This window comes from Mobula hypostoma, chromosome 24, assembly GCF_963921235.1.
Source record: "Mobula hypostoma chromosome 24, sMobHyp1.1, whole genome shotgun sequence".
Lineage (NCBI taxonomy): Eukaryota > Metazoa > Chordata > Chondrichthyes > Myliobatiformes > Myliobatidae > Mobula > Mobula hypostoma.
In genome coordinates this window covers 10,911,988-10,934,260 of record NC_086120.1, presented here as the reverse complement: position 1 = coordinate 10,934,260, position 22,273 = coordinate 10,911,988, and the positions used below count along the sequence as shown (strand labels likewise).

Here is a 22,273-nt window from a genome sequence, read left to right as displayed (position 1 = left end):
AGTGCTCCTGTTTCCTCCCATATTCCACAGACATACAGGTTAGTAGGTTAAATGGTCATATGGTTATAATTGGGCAGCGCAGGCTTGTTGAACTGGAAGGACCTGTCACGGTGCTGTATCTCTAAAATTAAAAAGATTAAAATAAATTATTCCCTGTTGTCCACCTACTCTTGTGCAACTTTACAGAGCGGTCCTTAAAATGGGGAAGTACTTGAAATGAAGAGAGAGAAGGGTGCTGAAGGGAAAGCGGCGGGTGGAATCAGAAAGAGAACAAATAAGATAAATTTGGAAGTTAGCGGGAAGAGGAAAGGGATGGAGAATGCAAAGAGGAGCGCATGGAGGGATGCAGGTGGAGGATTGAGAGGGAAGAGGGAGGGAATAAAGCAAACGGAAGAGAGGTTAGAGGAAAAGTACAGAGAGGGAAGAATTTAGTGGAGTGGAGAGCAGAGGCAGAGTTGAGAGACATCAAAGTGAGGCAGGTAATGAATGAAGAGCAGCAAATAGGCAATGAAGAGGGGAGGCAGTAGCGTGAGAAATGTTGTGCCTCTTGTCTGAGGAAAAATGTGTTGTCTCTAGAGAAGGTCCAGAGGAGCTAGTCAAGAATGACCCCAGGAATGAAAGGCTAAATGTATGAGAGTGCCTCATGTTTCTGGGCTTGTACTCGCTGGAGTTCAGCAGGTTGAGGGGGGAATCTCAATAAAGCCTACCAAACGCTGGATAGAATGGATGTTCCCACTTATAGTGGAGTCTAGGACCAGAGGGCACAGCTTCAGAATAACAAGGCATTCCTTTAAAACTGAGATGAGGAATTTCTTCAATTATAGAGTGCTGAATCTGTGGAATTCATTACCATTGAGGGCAGTGGAGATCAAGTCACTTAAGAGAAAAATTGATTGATTCTTGATTGGTGAAAGAGTTAAGAGTTAAAGGGAGAAGGCTGGGGTTGAAATAAGTATCCGTAATTGAATGGCTGAGAAGACTTAATGGGCTGAATGGCCTATTCTACTTCTATATCTCATTGTGAGGAATGGAGGGCAAAAGGCTAGAAATAAGAGGAAGGATGGGATCAGAGAACAGGGGAAGCAAATGCAGAGCAATTGTCACAAGTCACACACAATTAAACTGCTCTTGAAATGTCAGTGAAATCTCCCAGCCTATTCCCTAGGAATGTCCATCAAAGTTCACGACACAGTGAACAGAATTTTTCCACTGATCAAATACAAGTGTCTGTATTCAAGGCATTCAGTAAAATTGAATGCAAAATTGATGGGCTTTGAAGAATATTCATTCATCGTACCCAACTGGGATTTCTGATTTTATTTAATATTCCAAATTATTTCTGCCAAAAAAGCAGGTTGAAAATTTCACAAATAAGCAAATCAAATCAGGTTAAGTACTCTATGTGCAGATTCAAACTAGTTTTCCTTCACTGGGTGTGAAGCTAATTATTTAATCATTCGCAAGTTTGGGCCATAGCTAACTCCTGTTTGCAATGAGAGCAGTAACACAAGCCTGCTCTCTGCACAGCTCCCACTGAGCAAATCAATCTGACAACTCTTAGCACAGAGGAGCATTTTGGAATTAGATCAACCTTAGAAACACAGAAGCTAAATGAGATTTGCAAATCCTATTTTGTTTCTTTTTTTTTACATGGCAAGCCATTGCAATGTGACATAGAAACAAAAGCTCCTTTTCGGAAACAACCCTCTCTGCTCCATTGTCCATGTAACCATGGGTTTCCCAGGGATGAAGGAGAGGTGGTAGGTTCATCAGCAACTGCAAATACTGCAGGTCTATGTTGGTGACTGAGAAATTGGGGGAGATAGGGGAGTTTAGTGGGGATGTGAAGGATAAATGGTTTATTGTGGATGTGTGTTTGATAGTCAGCACAGACATGATCTGCCAAAGAGCCTCTTTTCATACTGGATGACCTTTCGACTCAGTGACTCTTCAACTCACCACGGCATCCAAACATGCCCAATACCTATTCTATTCCTTGACAAGATGGGTCGATGCTCCTTTGTCAATGTTTGGAAGTTAATTCATGTACAAAGGAACTCAGAGAACAAATTTACATAGAATGTACAGCACAGGGAGAACCCATTGGTTCAGCTGATTCTTGGAAACAATTATGTCCACTTAAGCCATCACCCATCGAGCCAAACCAGCCAGCATTCTCTGAGCAACACACATCAAAGTTGCTGGTGAACGCAGCAGGCCAGGCAGCATCTCTAGGAACAGGTACAGTCGACGTTTCGGGCCGAGACCCTTCGTCAGGACTAACTGAAGGAAGAGCTAGTAAGAGATTTGAAAGTGGGAGGGGGAAGGGGAGATCAAAAATGATAGGAGAAGACAGGAGGGGGAGGCATGGAGCCAAGAGCTGGGCAGTTGATAGGCAAAAGAGACATGAGAGGATCATGGGACAGGAGGCCCGGGGAGAATGAAAGGGGGGAGGGGGAAAAAAACCCAGAGGATGGGCAAGGGGTATAGTGAGAATCGATGTGTGTTGCTTGAATTTCCAGCATCTGCAGAATTCTTTGTGTTAGCATTCTCTGAGCCCTTTATTCTCCTACTTGGAGTTTTAGAAGTTAGACTCTTTTGTCTATCTGTGGCCAACTCTCCTCCTTCCCCTGGAAACCAAAAAAAAAGTTTCTTGGAGACATGAGTATTGAGGAGATCAGGGCAAAATGTTTGGTTGCCCTTTAGCTGTCCCGTGCCACGACCAGCACTGCAAAGCATAGGCTTGAGACCTGAGTAGCAATGGTACTCAATGGTCAGCATGAACCAGTTGGGCCAAAAGCCCTGTTTCTGCACTCTACAAGAAGAATTTGCAGAGTAATTCTGAAGAGGAAGGGGAGTGGTATTGAATGAAGAGCTCTCTCAAAGACTTGGCTTGGACGCTAAGCTCTATGATGTATGATTTCATGATTTGAAGTGCAGTTACAAGACACTGCTTCAGTTGGGCATTCACTTCACCTCGCATGAACCACTGTAGCAGCTGTTTCCGGGTTCATTTCTGTCACTCCAGGCATTCGTTCTGAAGTCCCCTGCCCTAATCTCCATGTTCGTTGACACCATTCCTCAGGCAATGCAGTCTCTGCTCCCTTCACACTCATTCCCCTCACCACCATACCACAGCCTAGCACTCAGCCAACCCCGGATCCCAGATCTGAAGCTCAAAGCCCAGGCCACGAACACCCAAATTTCCCATTCAGAACCCACTCGTTCTCATTTTCCCTAAAGCCCAAGGTCACAGTCAAGGCCCTAGTGCTGGCCTTGTGCCTCCAAGCCACAACCTTCTTTGCAGCTCTCTTAGAACTTGCTCACTTGATCCCACATTCTGATCTTTAACCTCAGAATCAGAATCAGGTTTATTAGCACTGACGTGGATAACATGGGATTTGTGGTGTTCTGGCAGTAGTACAGTGCAAAGACAAGGTACAAAAATAAATACGTAGTGTAAAACAAAATAATGAGATAGTGTTCATGGACCATTCAGAAATCTGATGGGCAAGGGAAGAACCTGTGTCTGAATCATTGAGTATAGGTCTTCAGGCTCTGGTACCTCCTCTCCAATGGTAGCCATGAGAAAAGGACATGTCCCCGATGATGAGTCTCCTTCACGATGATTGCCACCATCTTGAGTCACTAGGGTTTCTGTTTAGGTTTACCATTCCTTTCTCCCCTCCCCCAAAACTAGTTACAAACCTGGACAGTATTTCTGTGTAACGCACACTGAAGCATAACCTCTAGTGCTACAGTAGCTTCTCAGCTCGCACAGCTATCCAGAGCACCTGAATTTTTGAGACTACATCTGCAGAATAGTAGGAAGGATTTTAGTTAACTACATAGCTTCTGAGTTTTACCATGGAGAAGTGATCAGACAGGCTGGATGCACTGGACTGTGCAGCGTTGGAAAAATAATAAGGAATATTTTTTTGAAATACCAGCCATGGGCGAGTCAACTTGAGGAGCCTGAAATATGAGCATATCTTTTGGTTGCGTAAAGCACTGCATCATTTCTGTTACATCTCTTATTCTTCTTTCTGTTATGACACCAACTGTCAAACAGATGAAAGGAGAACCACTTAAAAAATAATGGCAATTGCAAATCTGAAATAAGAGTGGATATGATTCTCAACTAGCTTGGGCCTGTCAGCAAGTGAAGACTGAAAGTTGGTGATTTTTTTTTTCTGCACTGAGTCAGCATTGGAGACTGGGAGATAAATGATTCTTTTACATAGAATGAAGAGAAATAGGAGAGGGATCCCTGAATAATGATGGAACCACCGTTGCCTTAAACCAACTGCTCTGCCAAGACTGCAAGATATTGCAGTTGTAAACATGGCACAGAATATTGCACAACCTGCATCGTCTCCGTCGGTTCTGTCTATACTTCCCACTTCCACAGGAAAGCAGCCAACTGAATCAAAGAGTCCTCCCAACCCAGTCATTTTCTCTCCCCAGCCCCACCTTCCCCACTTCCAGCAACGATACAAAGTCCTGAAAATGCATACCACCAGACTCAAAGGACAGCTTTTATCCTGCTGCTGTTTGAGTCTTAAATTGACCTCTTGTAACATAAAGGTGAAGTCATGATTTCTCAGTTTACCTCATCATGGTCCTCGCTTCTTATTTGTCAGCTTTATTGCATTTTGTCTAACCATTCCTCATTCTGTTATCGTTTTCCCTTTGCACTACCTTGAAGTCCTTACGTACAGTATGTATAGATCCTGTTCCCATGCTGTGACTCTGTATGTCACCGGTATACATAACTCGTGACAAGATACTGCAGCAAGTGGTTCCACCATCCTACCCTGTCTTCACTAGTCTACCGAGAAACATTTTCTTATTCATCACTGCTACAGTTCCATTTTCTTCTTGTTTCTTGGATAATGACAGCAAATAGTGATGCCCACTCCCCTAGTCTGAGCCCAGTCTCTGAACACCACTTCCCCATGTTCAATCCCCCACTCTGAGCCCAGTCTCTGAACACCACTTCCCCATGTTCAATCCCCCACTCTGAGCCCAGTCTCTGAACACCTCTTCCCTATGAATCAGTAATTAATGAGTTCTGAACACGCTTCACTTTCTCCTTCTGCTGGGGAAATCAAATTCAAATAGGCCAGTCGCTTTGCCCCTCTTTTGTTTGTAAGTGTGGATCCATCTGTCTTCAGTGCCTGTCCAGTCTATTTGCTTCTTGGTTCCACTTATCATCTTCCTTATCTCTTGTCTCTCCATCACCTTCTAGCCTCTGCATCTACGCACACCTTCTCGTTCCCAGCCTGGCTCCACCTGCCCACTTCTTTTCTCTTTCCTCATCTGTCTGTGCCTATCATGCACTAGCCAGCGTTTCCTGTCTCTGCCTCTCACCGTCCCCCCACCTGCCTCCCCCGGCCAATCATCTCCCTCCTCACCTGACTTGTCAGCTCCTGCCTCATCCATCCCTCTCACCTGTCTTCCCTCACTTGATGCAAGATCTTAACCTAGAACAGCAACCATCCCTCTGCCACCATGGACGCTGCCTGACCCACTGAGTCAGCTTATCCAGCAGACTGGCTGTTGCTGCAGATTACAGCATCTGCAGTTTCTTGTGTCTCCATATCTCGACCTCCTGCTTACACTCTGCCCCAGATTAGAACCCACCTTTCTCAGTTATTGAAACAATTTTAATGAAAAGAGGAATTTCATTCTATAATTGTTCAGTGCTATTCTTGGCTTAGTTGACAGCTCTCCTGCCCCTAACATCAGCAAACAGAGGAACCAAACACACTTCCCAAGCAAATACACAACAGAACAATGGAGCAGCATCTGTGGAGCAAAAGGTGCTTAAGGAGATGTGTTTGCCTCTACAGATGCTGCTTGGCCTGCTGTGTACTTCCAGCATTCTGATTTTCATTCCAGGTTCCAGCGCCTGCAGTCTCTTTTGTTTTCATTGAAGAAAATGACCTGTCCTGACATTTCAGCGCAGTGGTTTCAGTGATGTTGGCATTGTGACTTTAAATGCAGGCTTCATCTGCCATTTTAGGTAGATTAGAAATGTGGCTCTATTCCAAGAAAAGCAGGTGGAGTTTATCGACAGTATTTATCCGTCAAAGTCCTCTCTGATCGTTTAGTCGATTACCTCATTACTGCCATGTGTACAGCTACAGTATGGTGCAAAAATATTTATTCTTTAGCAGGGCTTTTAGAGGTGCTGAGCACATGAAAGGTGTTAGACAAAAGCAAGGCTTCCCACACTTTAGAAGATAAGCTTTTCTTCCACTTCTCAGACATGAACCTTGACAGAGAGTAGCTCAGCTTCTGGTGGATGGAGCTATTAGGATGCAATTACAATTATCTCCGGCACCATCACAAACTTCATCAACTCTGGAGATCTCCCATCCACTGCCACCAATCTCATAGTTCCCTTACCCCACACTACTCATTTCTACTTCCTACCCAAGATCCACAGACCTGACTGTCCGGGTAGACCCATTGTTTCTGCCTGCTCCTGCCCCATTGAAATTATGCCCATATACCTCGAGCCATTTTATCACCCTTGGTTCAGTCCCTTCCCACCTACAACTGTGACACTTTACATGCTCTCAATCTCCTCAACAACTTTCAATTCCCTGGTCCTGATCACCTCATTTTCACCATGGCTTGTCCAGTCACTTCTATCCCCTATCAAGAAGACTTTAAAGCTCTGTGCTTCTTTCTCGACAACAGATTCAAACAGTCCCCTCCACCAGCACCCTCTTCTGTCTGATAGAACTAGTCCTCACCCTCAGCAATTTCTCTTTCGGTGCCTCCCACTTTCTTCAAGCTCAAGATATAGCCATGGGCTCTAGCTATGGTTGCCTTTTCGTTGGCTGTGTGGAACAGTCCATGTTCTAAGTCTTTCCAGGTTATGCTCCCAAACTCCTTCTGTGCTACATTAACAACCGTGCTTGATGCACAATGCTGAGCTCATTAGTTTCATTCACTTTGCCTCCAACTTACACCCTGCCCTTAAAATCACTTGGTTCATTCCTGATACCCTTCTCACATCTCAGTCTCTCTGTCTCCATCTCTGAAGATAAACTGGTATCTTTTATAAGCCTTCCAATTCCCACAGCTACTTAACTATGCCTCTTCCAACACTTCCTCCTATAAAAATGCCATTCCCTTTTCTCATTTCCTTCATCTCTGCTGTATCTGTTCCCAGAATGAGGGTTTTCTTTCCAGGACATCAAAAAATGGAGTTTCCCTTCCTCCACCATTAATGTTGCTGTCACATGCATCTGCTCCATTTCCTTGTCATCCACATTCACCATCTTCCCACCACCTTACCAGGGTTAAAGTTCCTCTTCGTCCTCACCTACCACCCCATCAGCCTCCACATCCAACACATCATTCTCTGAAACTAACACCATCTTCAATGGGACCCTACCACCAAACACATATTTATCACCCCCTCGCCCCAACTCTCCCTCGGTGATTCTCTTGTCCATTATCATTGCTCATTAATCTCCCTCTTGGCACTTATCCCTGCAAGTGGAAGAAGTGCTACAGCTGCCCAGTGACCTCCACTCAGGTCATCAAACAGTCTTAGGCGAGGAAACACTTCACCTGCAAATCTGCTGTGGTTGTCCACTGTATCCGGTACTCCCGATGTGGCCTCCTCGACATTGGTGAGACCCAACATAGACTGGGGGATCACTTTGTTAGGCACCTTCACTTCATCCCTATTCCCATTCCAACATGTCAATCAATGGCCTCCTCTTTGGCTATGATGAGGCCACTCGCACGATGGAGGAGTAACACTTAATGTTCTGTCTAGGTAGCCTTTGACCTGATGGCATGAACATCAACTTCTCCAACTTATGATTATTCTACCTCTCCCCCTTCCCTCCTCTTCAATTCCCTACTCTACCCCCACCCCCCATACCCCTTCTTCTCACCTGCCTGTCACTTCCCTCTGTTGTTCCTCCACCTTCCCTTTCTCCCATGGTCCACTCTCCCCTCCTATCAGATTCTTTCATCCCCAGCCCTTTACCTTTTCCACATCACCTCTTAGCTTCTTCCTTCACTCCCCCCCAACCTTGCCTACCCCACCTGGCTTCACCTATCACCTTCTTCCACCTGCCTTCACCTTTCACTTTAACCCACCTGCCTTCGCCTAGCTCCTTATTTTAATTCTGACATTTTCTCCTATCCTTTCCAAATTGCTTATTCATTTCCATAGATGCTGCCTGACCTGCTGAGTTCCTCCAGCATTTTGTGTGTGTTGCTCTGGATTTCCAACATCTGCTCTATCTCTTGTGTTTAGAATATAGCTGTAAGTGTATTACCATGGTGACAGCACACAGTAGAGTTAACGTGGTCCAAACCCAAATATTTGTCCTACTTTTCAGTCTCTGAAGATAAGCAGCATTTCCAGAATATTTTTGTTTGTGTTTCATTTCTGTACTCAGCTATATTTATTGATTTTTCTTCTCATTACACATTAAGTTCTCCCCCAACAGTTTTCACCTCTCCCTGATTTTATCTGCAGAGTTCTCACCTCATCTTTCTCTTGCATTATTTTTTTCCATCAAAGGAAGCTCTCACCTGTCAACCTGAATTTTATTTTCACAAGCCACCCCCCCCCCCTCCAAAGTTGGCTGCAGATCTGAAGTAACTGATCAGATGTACTCCCAGTGTGACCAAGTAATAATCTGGTACAAGTCCCTTACTCACAGTGGATGTTTACTCAGGATAATGACAGGACATATGAATAAAATCTCTCAACCATGGAAAGTATTTTATCTAAACTCACTTGCAATCCTATTATCTTGCAATAGATGGAAAGGAAGCAATAAACATGTAAGCAGGATTTTCTCAGCAGAATGTTCATTTTATTAGATCGTCTGCAAAGCTGGCTTACAGGTGAATCACTGAATACAGATGGGTTGGTGGTTGTATATTCTTACCTACGTATTTCTGCATGATTTCTTCCTCATTTTCCATCAGGTTTGAAGAGGTCGTTTTAGTGGCCACAAAGGCTGCATTTCAATTCCAAAGAGTCACAGCCCAGCCCCATTCAGCAACAGTTAGCTTAGCTTAGATCGGTGTAGAAATCAAACTCTACTAAGCTAGTGCATCTAAGCTTTGGTCTGTGTAGAGCATTCATGAAACCCATCACTTTATTCTTCAGGCATTTCAGATTATTTTTCTAAATAAGAACAAAATTTGAGACTCTCACCAAGATAAAGTCAAATCCCAAGGTACAGAGAAGGTAGGTTACTGAAATCCACCAAATTGGAACTCTTGAGGAAATAAGTTGATGGAAAATTGGAAAAAGTTATGACCTGCTAGCAAGATTTGTAAAACTTCTTTCATAATAAAGGGGAATAAAGAAAACAGTGGAATTGTAGACCTATTAAAGCCTTCATACACAAATTTCAATGACAGATTTCATCAGTGTGAATCTTGAAGGTGATACTCTGCTTCTTTGGATTTTGCTTAGTTTCTTGTGGTGCTGCTTATATCACCGTAAGTCCTCCTTAAAGTCAAGATTCCTTTCCATGATCATGCCAGGGTTCTTACCTAGACATTACTCTAATCCATCTTACCCAGACTTTACTCTAAATTGAATCTTACCCAGGAATTCTTGGACATCCATGGCAGTGATTGTGGTTTAAGTAGTGATGCATATGTGATATTGGTTTAAGTACGTATGCACAGGTGAAATGAAGAATTTACCTGCAGCAGCATTACAGACACACAGCATCAGAGTTACGACGTTCACAGGAAAAACACAAATGAAATAGAAATCAAGTTTCACAAGAAAACACAATTAGAACGTTGTAGTAGTTGTGGTCAGTCTATAGTGTTGCTATACTGAGGCAGTGATTAGGGTATCGGTCTCTGCTGTGCCTTTGGGCTCATCAGATGTATGTAAAGGGGGAGCTTACTCTCCATGTTGTACTGCCCTGGCTTGCATATCTAGACAGCGAGGATGCAACACCCACGGTCAACCCTGACCAATGGAGGCCTCAGATTAGGGTCATACGGGATAGTTCAAGAACTAAGCTGGTTGAAGGGAGGTAGCTGTTCTAGTCTGGGTTTCTGTAACTCCTACCTAATGGTAGCTGCAAGAAGGTGGAATGGCCTGGTTGGTGGGGAGCTTTGATAATAGATGTTGCCTTCATGAAACAGTGCATCATTTTGATTCTTCTATTGGTAGGGAGGTATGTGTCAGTGATGTATTGAGCTGAGTCCACCACTCTCCATAACTCCTTACATTCCTGCACATTTGAATTGTTGTACCAGAACATGATGACCGTGATGGCTCTTCTTGTTGGGAACCTACCTCCCCGTCCCCCCTCTTCATCCATCTGTTTGGCCATTCTCACCACATCAGTTACTTAAGTAGGCTCTGAGGACATTGAAGATCTCATGCCAGTGGTTATGCCAATAGGCATTGAGAGTTAGTGTCAATAATTTCCCGTAGGAATTGCACAGGGTGTTTTACAGGTAGAGTGATCCCAATTTTAGAACATAATAATCTAACATAATTTAGATCAGACAAGGTGATTTTACATTTTCTGTTTTTGTTTCTTTTTAAGATACGGATGTCATTCGTAAGGCTGTATTTGTATCCCTTCTTTGGTTGTCATGGAGTCAAAAGCTGGTCCATCAATTCCCTACATGTATGTCAGTTACTCAATACTGTCTCCACCTTCCCGCTCCTTTCCTGCCTCCATCTTCCTTGCTTTTGTGTGTCTGCTCCTCTCCTGCTCCACAGTATACTACCGTACTCGCTACCTTCCCCGTGCACTTTCAATCCTGATTCAGGGTCTCGATCCAAAGCATCAACAATTCCTGTCTCTCACAGATGCTGCTCCATTGAGTTCCTCCAACAAGCTGATTTTTACCCCAGACTTCTGAGTCTCTGTGTGTACCCAGCCCCCCCCTTCTTTCTTTCACACCCCTATTAATCAACCCTCCATCCAATTCTCCTCTCACACCAATTAACAGCAATGGAACAAACACATACAGATGATGTAAAACAACAAACAATCTGCTGGAGGAACACAGTGGATCAAGCAGCATTTGTGTGAGGAAAGGAACTGTCAATATTTCGCGTTAAAAACCTTCATCAGGATTGAGTGGAGAGCGCGGTGATGGCCAATGCAAACGAGGAACAGGGCGTAGGGGTGATGCAGGAGTCTGTGGTGATTGCTGGACAGTGGAAGGGTGAAAGGCAGCCCACTGGTTGTGCCAGGAAGGGGAGGGGAGCAGTGTGAAGCTGGGAAACAGTGGCAGTGGTTTATAGATGGAGTCAGATAAACAAAGAAAAATATGACAGAAGCAGCTGGATCAAGGTTGGAAGGGGGGATGGGATTATGTGATCACTTAGTGAAGCTTCTGGATTCAGCTTGAGCTTCCTGGTGCCTGCCACATTAATTCTCCATACCCCACCCCCAACCTTTCTTTCCTTGGCCTCCTGCACTGCCACAACAAAACCAAAGCAGGTTCAGGACCAACACCTAATCTTTTCTCTATGCATGTTGCAACCTTCTAGATACAGGAAGCTGAGATAAATTTGCGTGGTGGAACAAGCATGAGGAGGCAAGTCATCTGTTGTGCTCTCTAAGCCTAAGTAGATGCTAGGCTTCTGTCAAGATGACAGATCAGATAGCCAGAGCCTCCAACCTATGAAGATGCTGATATGTAACATTCTGCAAAATGCTTTCATCTGCTGCTTCTCTTACTGAGGGAAGAAATTGATGTGCCCAGGAGTATATGAGATATGGGTCGTAGGACCATTACCGAGTCATTATAAACAGCAGCTTGACAAAATGGCATTGAGACATAATGACCTTTCCATGCAGTGAATTTCTTTAAGTTCTCCTGGCCAAGCTCTGAGACAAACAGCAGAAGATTCACCTTCCTGTACTAACTGGTGCAGCGGCCATTATTTTTGCATGCAGCTTTACATCGTGCGTAATTTTCACATTAATTTTTGATGATTTCTTGCTGCCTGTCTAAAAATAGCAGAGAACTGATACAGAAAACCAATGAGGTATTAGGGGAAATTAAGTCCTGTATGAACAGGCAAATAATGCTGCCAAAACCACATCCTAATGTTCCAAGTTTATGCCGCTATTTACAGAGGCAAGCATGATTGTGTTTTTTTTTCTGAAGGAGTGTTTCAATTGATGCAGTGGCTAGATTTCACAATATTCCTCTCACACTGATGGTGACTGATGGGGCTGACTTCATTAGAGCAAATCATCTTATTATCAGGATGAGGAGCCATTAAACCCTTGGATCAGTATTCATCAGATTATTGGAAGGCTAGGTAAAGCAGCATTTAATAGCAGCGCACAATTTGCTAGCTATTAATTAGGTCAAACCTTTGGTGTATATTGATGGTATTGGAGAGGCAGCTGGACTTGGGAAAGTGACTGAATGGCTTTGCTGCGAACTGGTGGTTCAGTATGTCTCTGCATCTGTGAGGAAGCTCTTTTGGGGACTGGCTGTTCATTGTCTTGTAAATCCGACTTTAATCGCTGGAATTCTGAGGAACAAAAGGGAATCTTATGAAAAAGATTATGAAAGGGATAGATAAGATAGAGACAGGAACGTTGTTTCCACAGGTAGGTGAGATTAAAACTTGGGGACATAGCCTCAAGTTTCAGGGGAATAAGGGTGGAGATGAGGAGAAACTGCTTTTCCAGAGAGTAGTGAATCTATGAAATTTTGCTGCCCAGGGAAGTAATAGAGGCTACCTCATTCAATATATTCAAGACACAGTTAGATAGATTTTTGCATGACAGTGGAATTAAGGGTTATGGGCAACTGGTAGGTAGGTAGAGCTGAGTCCAAGTCCAGATCAGCCATGACCTTATTAAGTGGTGAAGCAGGATCAATAGGCCAGATGGCTGACTCCTGCTCCCATTTCTTATGTTGGAAGGTTAATTATCTCTGGTGAGAAGCTGTCTGTTGCATGTAAGTGGGAAGAGGCTGCACTATGCAATGAGCTATCATCATCTCAGCAAGAGAGGCTGCACAGGACAGGAAGAGATCCCCACTCTGTTTCAGTTTGCAATGCGGTTAATTTTTGATTTGCAGTTTAGTTCTAATTGAGGGAAATCTCCTACAGAAAAGGGCTGAAGAAGGTGATCGGCTCTGCTCCCTTCTTCTGACCTTTCTCCACCCTTTGTTCACTGCCTTCTAGCTGCATACTTCTGCTTTTCCTAGAAGTGGTGAGGGTTGTTTTAAGAGGAAAGGTAGGACAGGTAAGTTAGGCTTGTATCTGTTGGGATTCCGAAGAGTAAACAAGGCTTCAACTGAGACTCAGTAAGTCATCATAAGTGAGCAAAGAGCATCTTGAAACCCAACTGGAGCGTACATGGCTGCAGGCTCTGCCATCAAACAGGGGAGCCTTCAGAAAGTCAGGCTTGGAATATTGGAAAAGTCAGGGGAAGGATGGATAAGTTGGGGAGAGGAACACTGGAAAAGTCAAGATGAAGAAATTGAAAAAGTTAAGATATGAGGATCAGAAAGCATGGAATGAAGAAGTTGGAATGAGAAAATTATTAAAATCAGAATGGAGATCAGAAGGCCCAAGAGGAGGCTGTCATGTTGCAGGGTGGGCAAAGGAAGTATAGTGGGTCCAGGAGGTTAAACGGAAACCTGTTCAACTCCCCTGTCTGTCAGTCCTTGTTTTCTAATAGCTGCCTGCATTTCTCATAGACAAATGATTCTACTGCCCAAGGTTAACTTTAGAAGCATGGTTACATGGAGACACACAAGCTCATCGCAGGATTCACAATGCCACCTGAACTCCCGTGAACAGACTTGTTGCCTGTCTGCACACTTTGTAGCAGACAGGAAGCAAAGAGTGGGAATAAACGGGACCTTTTCAGAATGGCAGGCGGTGACTAGTGGGGTACCGCAAGGCTCAGTGCTGGGACCCCAGTTGTTTACAATATATATTAATGACTTGGATGAGGGAATTAAATGCAGCATCTCCAAGTTTGCGGATGACATGAAGCTGGGTGGCAGTGTTAGCAGTGAGGAGGATGCTAAGAGGGTGCAGGGTGACTTGGATAGGTTGGGTGAGTGGGCAAATTCATGGCAGATGCAATTTAATGTGGATAAATGTGAAGTTATCCACTTTGGTGGCAAAAATAGGAAAACAGATTATTATCTGAATGGTGGTCGATTAGGAAAAGGGGAGGTGCAACGAGACCTGGGTGTCATTATACACCAGTCATTGAAAGTGGGCATGCAGGTACAGCAGGCGGTGAAAAAGGCGAATGGTATGCTGGCATTTATAGCGAGAGGATTCGAGTACAGGAGCAGGGAGGTACTACTGCAGTTGTACAAGGCCTTGGTGAGACCACACCTGGAGTATTGTGTGCAGTTTTGGTCCCCTAATCTGAGGAAAGACATCTTTGCCATAGAGGGAGTACAAAGAAGGTTCACCAGATTGATTCCTGGGATGGCAGGACTTTCATATGAAGAAAGACTGGATGAACTGGGCTTGTACTCGTTGGAATTTAGAAGATTGAGGGGGGATCTGATTGAAACGTATAAGATCCTAAAGGGATTGGACAGGCTAGATGCAGGAAGATTGTTCCCGATGTTGGGGAAGTCCAGAACGAGGGGTCACAGTTTGAGGATAGAGGGGAAGCCTTTTACGACTGAGATTAGGAAAAACTTCTTCACACAGAGAGTGGTGAATCTGTGGAATTCTCTGCCACAGGAAACAGTTGAGGCCAGTTCATTGGCTATGTTTAAGAGGGAGTTAGATATGGCCCTTGTGGCTACCGGGGTCAGGGGTTATGGAGGGAAGGCTGGGGCGGGGTTCTGAGTTGGATGATCAGCCATGATCATAATAAATGGTGGTGCAGGCTCGAAGGGCCGAATGGCCTACTCCTGCACCTATTTTCTATGTTTCTATGTTTCTATGAACTGTTGCTGTGATTCCGACTTTCCCCGTGTTACCATCACTGGAATTCTTACCACACCTGATCAGGAACACACAACAAAAGGAGAGGTCCTCACTTGGAGGGCTGCCCTGGAGATAAGTACACATGACTTGAGAGAGAGATCAGTGGGTCATAATCAAAACCAAGCATCCTAGCTAAATACTTTCATTGTACCTGCTTGTCTGCATATTATAGGAGCTCACTCCAGCTGTTGTACAATCTTAGATCACTCTGCACAGGCTGGGCACTTATTAGGAGAATACCCTCCTGCTACCTATATTCAAAGCCCTCACAGTTTGTACAGTGATAAGTCCTGAGTGATGTGTGGGGAAGCCTTCCCTCATGTAATGATAGCCCTTCCATTTGTCCTGCTGGTTGAGCCCACACCAGCAGCTGAACAGAAACGTAAAGACACATTCACAAACTCCAGACACAATGGATTTTGCGGATGATGGAAATCTTGAGCCACGGACACAAAAGGCTGGAGGAGCTCAGCGGGTCAGGCAGCATCTATGGAGGGAAATAAGTAGTTGACATTTTGGGTCGAGACCCTTCAGAGTCCTTATGAAGTGGCTCACCGTTCTCTTCCTCTATAGATGTTGCCTGACCTGCTGAGTTCCTGCAGCATTATGTTTGTGTGTCAATCACAAATTCTGTAGCTCCGTCACTAGCTGGGGAAGGTCCAAATGAGAAACACCATCAGTAACCTAAGCCAGGACATTCAGGGCCAGGTAAGGGGAATTTTGGCATTGCTGCATTTTAAATCTTCAGGTTTGTCCACCTTTTGGGGGCTTATTAATGACATCTCTCACTGTCCAGATCTGTTCTGTGAGCTGGCACCATTGACTGGACTGCAAACTGCATTTAGCATGAGAAGTCTGGGTCAAAGGTCAAATTATTGGAGCCGACTTGGTTCCAGTTGTTTACTCCTTCCAGTTGCTGATAATGTTCTTTTCTTGTTCTTTCCAGCCCCTCCAAGGTTCATGAAAGTACCCAGTGACCAGATAGGTGTTTCAGGAGGAGTGGCTTCATTCGTCTGCCAGGCCACAGGAAGCCCCAAACCACGAGTTACCTGGAACAAGAAAGGAAAGCGAGTCAGCTCCCAGCGTTTCGAGGTATGTTGCCTGTTTTGACAGGGGGCTGGTTCATGGGATTAGGTGGAATCTATGGTGCAAGTAACAATGGAGGCATCGTGTTCCTGTTGCTCAGGCTGTGTTTCATCAAAGAGTGAAGTTCCAGTCTCCCATTCTGCCTTCTCCCATTTTCCTTTTGTAAGCCCTTCAGCCTGAGGTCAATGTTTGTTTCCCGGGTGGAATATCTGCAGGGATTTCTCTGCCTTGCTCAAATTCTTTGTTGGAAACCTCCAAAGAAGAATGGCATTTTGACTACCAATGGATCTGGACCAGGATAGTTGTCAATCTGCCAGCATCCTAAGGGATCTCTGGGACTATTCCGAGTACTGACCGCCTAACTGGCATTAACCCGAGGGAGTGGAAGCAATGCTTGGAGAGCGTCACAATGAGCCGTGGCAACCCTCTACATTATTTCACAATGAGTCCGCTGTAAAAGGTGCTTCTTTGGATGGTAGTCACGGGCAAGATCACTTAGTCCCATTGTGAACCTATTTGAGATCATGTAACTTCCAAGGCTGACTGTCCATGCTCACATGTGGAATATTGTGAATGGCTGCTGGAGTGCAGAACCCCAATGATGTCAGGACATGGAGTGGAAAGATCAGCGCTGAGGTGTGGATATGGGGTTTCAAAAACAAACACAATCACCAGATCAACACACATCAAAGTTGCTGGTGAACACAGCAGGCCAGGCAGCATCTCTGGGAAGAGGTACAGTCGACGTCTCAGGCTGAGACCCTTCGTCAGGACCCTTCGTCACGATCACCAGACTTCACCATCTGTTGAAATTCAACAGAGACAGCAGGAGTATGTTGACTCCAACATTAAAATGTCACAGGAGGTGTCCGCTTACTCTGTGGGTTAGCTTTGCCTTTTAAGCTGGTTCTGTTTGGGCAAGGATATATTCTGTTAAACAGGCAAACTGGAAGGTGACTTTGTTTGATTTGAGAATTCAGACATCCAACAGCAGGTCATCAGACATTGGTTGCTTCTGAATTTATTAATAAGTATGATTACAGGAGGTGCATCATTTCAATTAGAAAGGAAACAGAAGTCTAAAAGTATTCTTTTCCCCTTTAAAAAGCTTTGATTTATCTGACTGCAACTGAATTGTGGATCCATTTGGTAGTATCATCAGTTGAGTGTTTTAGTTGCTGAAAAGTCAATTTCATCTCAGAGGTAAGAAACGTTACTTGTAGAAAGAAAATTATCAAACAACTTACTTAATTTGAGAAGAAGAGAATGTGGGGTCTTACAAGCTATGTTGCCCTGTTTCTCTCTGGTTTTAATTTCAGAATAATGTGAACTTAGGTTTGTTATGATCTTTTTCATCTGTTAGTGTTTCTCTTCTATAAACTGGTGCCATATTTAGTCAGGCTTTAGCCTGGAGCCAAATGGGAATTAACGTTGCTTCAACGTGGACACAATCCCAGGATTACTCACAGCTTGAGGGAGTAACGACAAGAGGAGAGGTGGCTAGAAGCTGTAGTGGGATAATGAGAAAAGTAATCTAACTCCTTTTATCTCTGTTAGGTGATTGAATTTGATGATGGTGCTGGAGCAGTCCTGAGAATACAGCCCTTGAGGACTCCCAGGGATGAAGCAGTTTATGAGTGTCAAGCAACCAACGCGCTTGGCGATGTAACTGCAACGGCAAAGCTCACTGTGCTAAGAGGTAAAATTCCCGTTTCATAACCGAGGCTCACTGTAGAGTTGTCAGTGCAACACTCCAGCAGAAAGAGCTGAGATAAATCCCTGTTTCATAAGATACGACAGTGTGAATTTAGATTACAGAAAATGTAATATAAATAACCATGGAAAGCAAAACGAGGTTAATATTTCAGGTTGAAGATCTTTCAGCACACCTGATGAAGGGTTTTCAACCTAACACATTAACCCTCTTTGTCTTTCTACAGATGACACCTGACCTGTTGTTTATTTATTTATTACCTTTCTGGTTCACATTTCCAGGATCTGAAGCTTTTTGATTTCTATTAATCCACAACTCACATATTGTTTGAGAACTGTTTAAATGATAGACTGATAATAATTGGCAAATGGGATTAGCTGAGTAAGGCAATGTGTCAGCTAGGCTAAAGGTCATGTTTCCCTTTAACTCTATGAGTGTTTGACTCTTATCTGGTTGATATTAGATTACCGGAGTCAAGGTTTAGGGAAAGGAAGAGAAGAATATACCACCTCATATTGCAGAAACTCAGAATGAAGGGAGATATTTGTATTGACCCTGGTCTCTCCTGCTATTGCGTCCATTCCTGGTTCCGGCATATATCAAAGTCAGTGCCAGACTGAGCAGAGACAAGAACTATTAAACAAGATGAAAAGTAGGATTTGATAAACAGTTGGATACCAGAGCAGAATCTTCCCCCCTTCATTCATACAGCCAGCTGAATTAATTTAGTGGGTCAAGCAGCACCTGGGAGAGGAAAGGAACTGTTGATGCTTCCAGTCAAAAAAACTCTGTCCTGATTCGAGCTGAAGTGTTGACAATTCCTATCCTTCCAGAGCAGCTATTCTGCCACTGGCTTCCTCCAGCAGATTCTTTGTTACTCCCGATTCCAGCGTTTCCAGTTTCTCATGTCTCCAGTGTCTGTAGTACACATTAATACAGTAATGTTTGCAGCATTTCTCCATGCCACTGTGCAATGAGCGTAGAGGGATCTGGCATCAATATTACACAAATTATGAGGGACATGTATAGAATAGATAGGAGGAGCTTATTCCCCAATTGCCAAGGTTTCTAGTGCCAGATGGTATGGGTTATGGTGAGGGGTACGAGCCTTAGAGTAGGTCTGAGGAGTGTATTTTTCACCCAAGGGGGTTTGGAATCTTGACTTCACTGCCTGGGTGTTGAAGGCAGGTAGTTCCACAATATTTACGAAGTATTTAGATGAACACCTCAATATGAGGGACAGGTGCTGATAAAGAGGATTATTACGGACGGGTAAATGATGGCTGGTATTGGTATGGTTGGTCAACGAGCCTTTTTCTGTGCTGTATAACTATGATTCTAAGACAATAGATAAATATGAGCTTGATATATATTTAAAGTGGAAGAACTAAACAGTGCAAAATTGCGTGGAAGCATTTATGAGGGTGTAACTGAGTAATTCATTCCATCCTAATGTTGGATATATCTACCCTTTTCAAAATGCTTAGTGCCACACACCATTGCCAATGTTTTTTTTACTATTAAAGAGCAATAAGATTTTATCCAGCAATACATTGCACTCTGATAAGGCACACAATTAAGTCGCCTTGAATCATTCAGTCACAACAGTGTATACTGCCATCCAGACCACCCGTTGCATCAGCCAAATCTGCGGTTCCCACATTGGTCTCGGTATCTACCAGAGAACCTCAAAACCAGGGTGTAAGTCAGATATTATTGATTCCTAGGGTCTTCCAAAGAAGCAGAATATTCAGACACTGGAGATGTTGATCATCACCAGGTGCCCTGACTGATTTGCAGTTAAACTTCCTGACCAGCTACGACTCCTGCATGCTCAGGGAAATTGTATGCTTTGTTCAGGGCAAAGGCGAGGTTTATGACCATTGATAATCTCACATGTGTAACCTGACACCAGCAGGCAGGGATTAGTGAACAGCGATCTAATGAATACACTTCTACATAGTTTAGTGGCCTCAAGCAGTTTGGCATAGTTGCTCCGGCTTGCTGTTGTCTCCAAGTGGTTTCAGTGCACACTTATAATTTTCATTGTGGATTCCAGGTTATTTTGTTTTTCCCAAGTGAAGGGCCTTCTGTTAGCTAGCTTTACTCTGCAGAAACATTGACAATAATGATGGTCATTATTTCCAGAACTGTGAACAGTGCTTCGTAGTATGCTATGCCAAGGTAACCATTTTATATTAAGATTCATTTATGGATCATTTTCTACCACCCCAGGAGCCTCGGTCTCCAGCACATCACTCTCCGTAACTTCTGCCATCTACAACAGGATTCTACCACTGAGCACATCAAAGCACACCATTCTCTGCTTTCCATAGGGATTGTCCTGTGTGTAATTCCCTTCTCCACTCATCCCTCCCCACTAATCTCCTTCCTGACACTTAACTCTGCAAGCAGGACAAGAGCTACACCTGCCCATACACCTCCACCTTCACCACCTTTCAGGGCCTCTAACATCCTTCTAGGTGGAGCGACACCTCACCTGCAAGTCTGTGGGGCATCTACTCTATCTGGTCCACCAATTGTGGAGCCTCCTCTACAATAGTGAGACCTGACAAAGATTGGAGCACTGCTTCGTCAAGTAGCTTCACTAAGTCCTCTGCAAAAGGCAGTATCTCACAGTGGCCACCCATTTTCATTCGACTTCCCATTCCTATTTCTACATGTCTGTCCTTAGCCTACACTTCTGCCATGATGAGGCAACTTTCAGGCTGGACGAGCAACACCTCATATTCCGTCAGGGTAGCCTCTAACCTGGTGGCACGAACGTCTAACTTCCGGTAATTTCTCCACCCTCCTCCTCCTCTTTTTTTTCCATTCCCTGTATTAGTTTCCCTCTCATGACATCTTCTGCTTACTTGCCCATCTCCCCCCTCTGGTGCCTCTTCTCCTTCCCTGTCTTCCATAGTGCACTGTCCCATCTTATTAGATTCCAACCTCATCATCCCTTTCCCTCTTTTACCTATCAAGTCCCGGCTTCTTACTTCATTCTCCCTCTCTAACCCACCCTTCTTTCCACCTCACTTGGTTTCACCTATCACCTTCCAGCTTGTAATACTTCCCCTCTCCCCACATCACCTTTTCCCAGCTTCTGCCCCCTTCCTTCACAGGACTGATGAAGGGTCTCGGCTCGAAATGTCGCCTGTCCGTTTCCCTCCATAGATGCTGCCCGACCGGCTGAGTTCTCCAGTATTTTGTGCAGGTTGCTCAAAATCTACAGCATCTACAGACTCTCTTATGTTTATTATTTTCTGCCAGTTCCTTTAATGAACCTGCACCATGACATAGAAACATAGAAACATAGAAAATAGGTGCAGGAGTAGGCCATTCTTCATATGAAAGTCCTGCCATCCCAGGAATCAATCTGGTGAACCTTCTTTGTTCTCCCTCTATGGCAAGGATGTCTTTCCTCAGATCAGGGGACCAAAACTGCACACAATACTCCAGGTGTGGTTCACCAAGGCCTTGTACAACTGCAGTAGTATCTCCCTGCTCCTGTACTCGAATCCTCTCGCTATAAATGCCAGCATACCATTCGCCTTTTTCACCGCCTGCTGTACCTGCATGCCCACTTTCAATGACTGGTGTATAATGACACCCAGGTCTCGTTGCAGCTCCCCTGTTCCTAATCGGCCACCATTCAGATAATAATCTGTTTTCCTATTTTTGCCACCAAAGTGGATAACTTCACATTTATCCACATTAAATTGCATCTGCCATGAGTTTGCCCACTCACCCAACCTATCCAAGTCACTCTGCATCCTCTTAGCATCCTCCTCACAGCTAACACTGCCACCCAGCTTCGTGTCATCCGCAAACTTGGAGATACTGCATTTAATTCCCTCATCCAAGTCATTAATATATATTGTAAACAACTGGAGTCCCAGCACTGAGCCTTGCTGTACCCCACTAGTCACCGCCTGCCATTCTGAAAAGGTCCCGTTTATTCCCACTCTTTGCTTCCTGTCTGCTAACCAATTCTCCATCCACATCAATACCTTACCCCCAATACCGTGTGCTTTAAGTTTGCACACTAATCTCCTGTGTGGGACCTTGTCAAAAGCCTTTTGAAAATCCAAATATACCACATCCATTGTTTCTCCCCTATCCACTCTACTAGTTACATCCTCAAAAAATTCTATGAGATTCGTCAGACATGATTTTCCTTTCACAAATCCATGCTGACTTTGTCCGATGATTTCACCACTTTCCAAATGTGCTGTTATCACATCCTTGATAACTGACTCCAGCAGTTTCCCCACCACTGACGTTAGGCTAACTGGTCTATAATTCCCCGGTTTCCCTCTCCCTCCTTTTTTAAAAAGTGGGGTTACGTTAGCCACCCTCCAATCCTCAGGAACTAGTCCAGAATCTAACGAGTTTTGAAAAATTATCACTAATGCATCCACTATTTCTTGGGCTACTTCCTTAAGCACTCTAGGATGCAGACCATCTGGCCCTGGGGATTTATCTGCCTTCAA

The 22,273-nt window shown here is 44.3% G+C and overlaps 1 protein-coding gene across 12 annotated transcripts in view; it reads left to right on the top strand.

Annotated features, from left to right (window-relative positions):
• Nucleotides 1–22,273, top strand: part of LOC134337298 (receptor-type tyrosine-protein phosphatase S-like) — a 513,177-nt gene that overhangs the window by 199,668 nt on the left and 291,236 nt on the right. For all 12 annotated transcript variants that reach the window (XM_063032185.1, XM_063032183.1, XM_063032184.1 and 9 more), the window contains exons 3-4: nt 15,921–16,066; nt 17,618–17,759. In XM_063032185.1, coding sequence (XP_062888255.1) covers nt 15,921–16,066; nt 17,618–17,759 — 288 coding nt within the window. The remainder of the gene's footprint in view (nt 1–15,920; nt 16,067–17,617; nt 17,760–22,273) is intronic.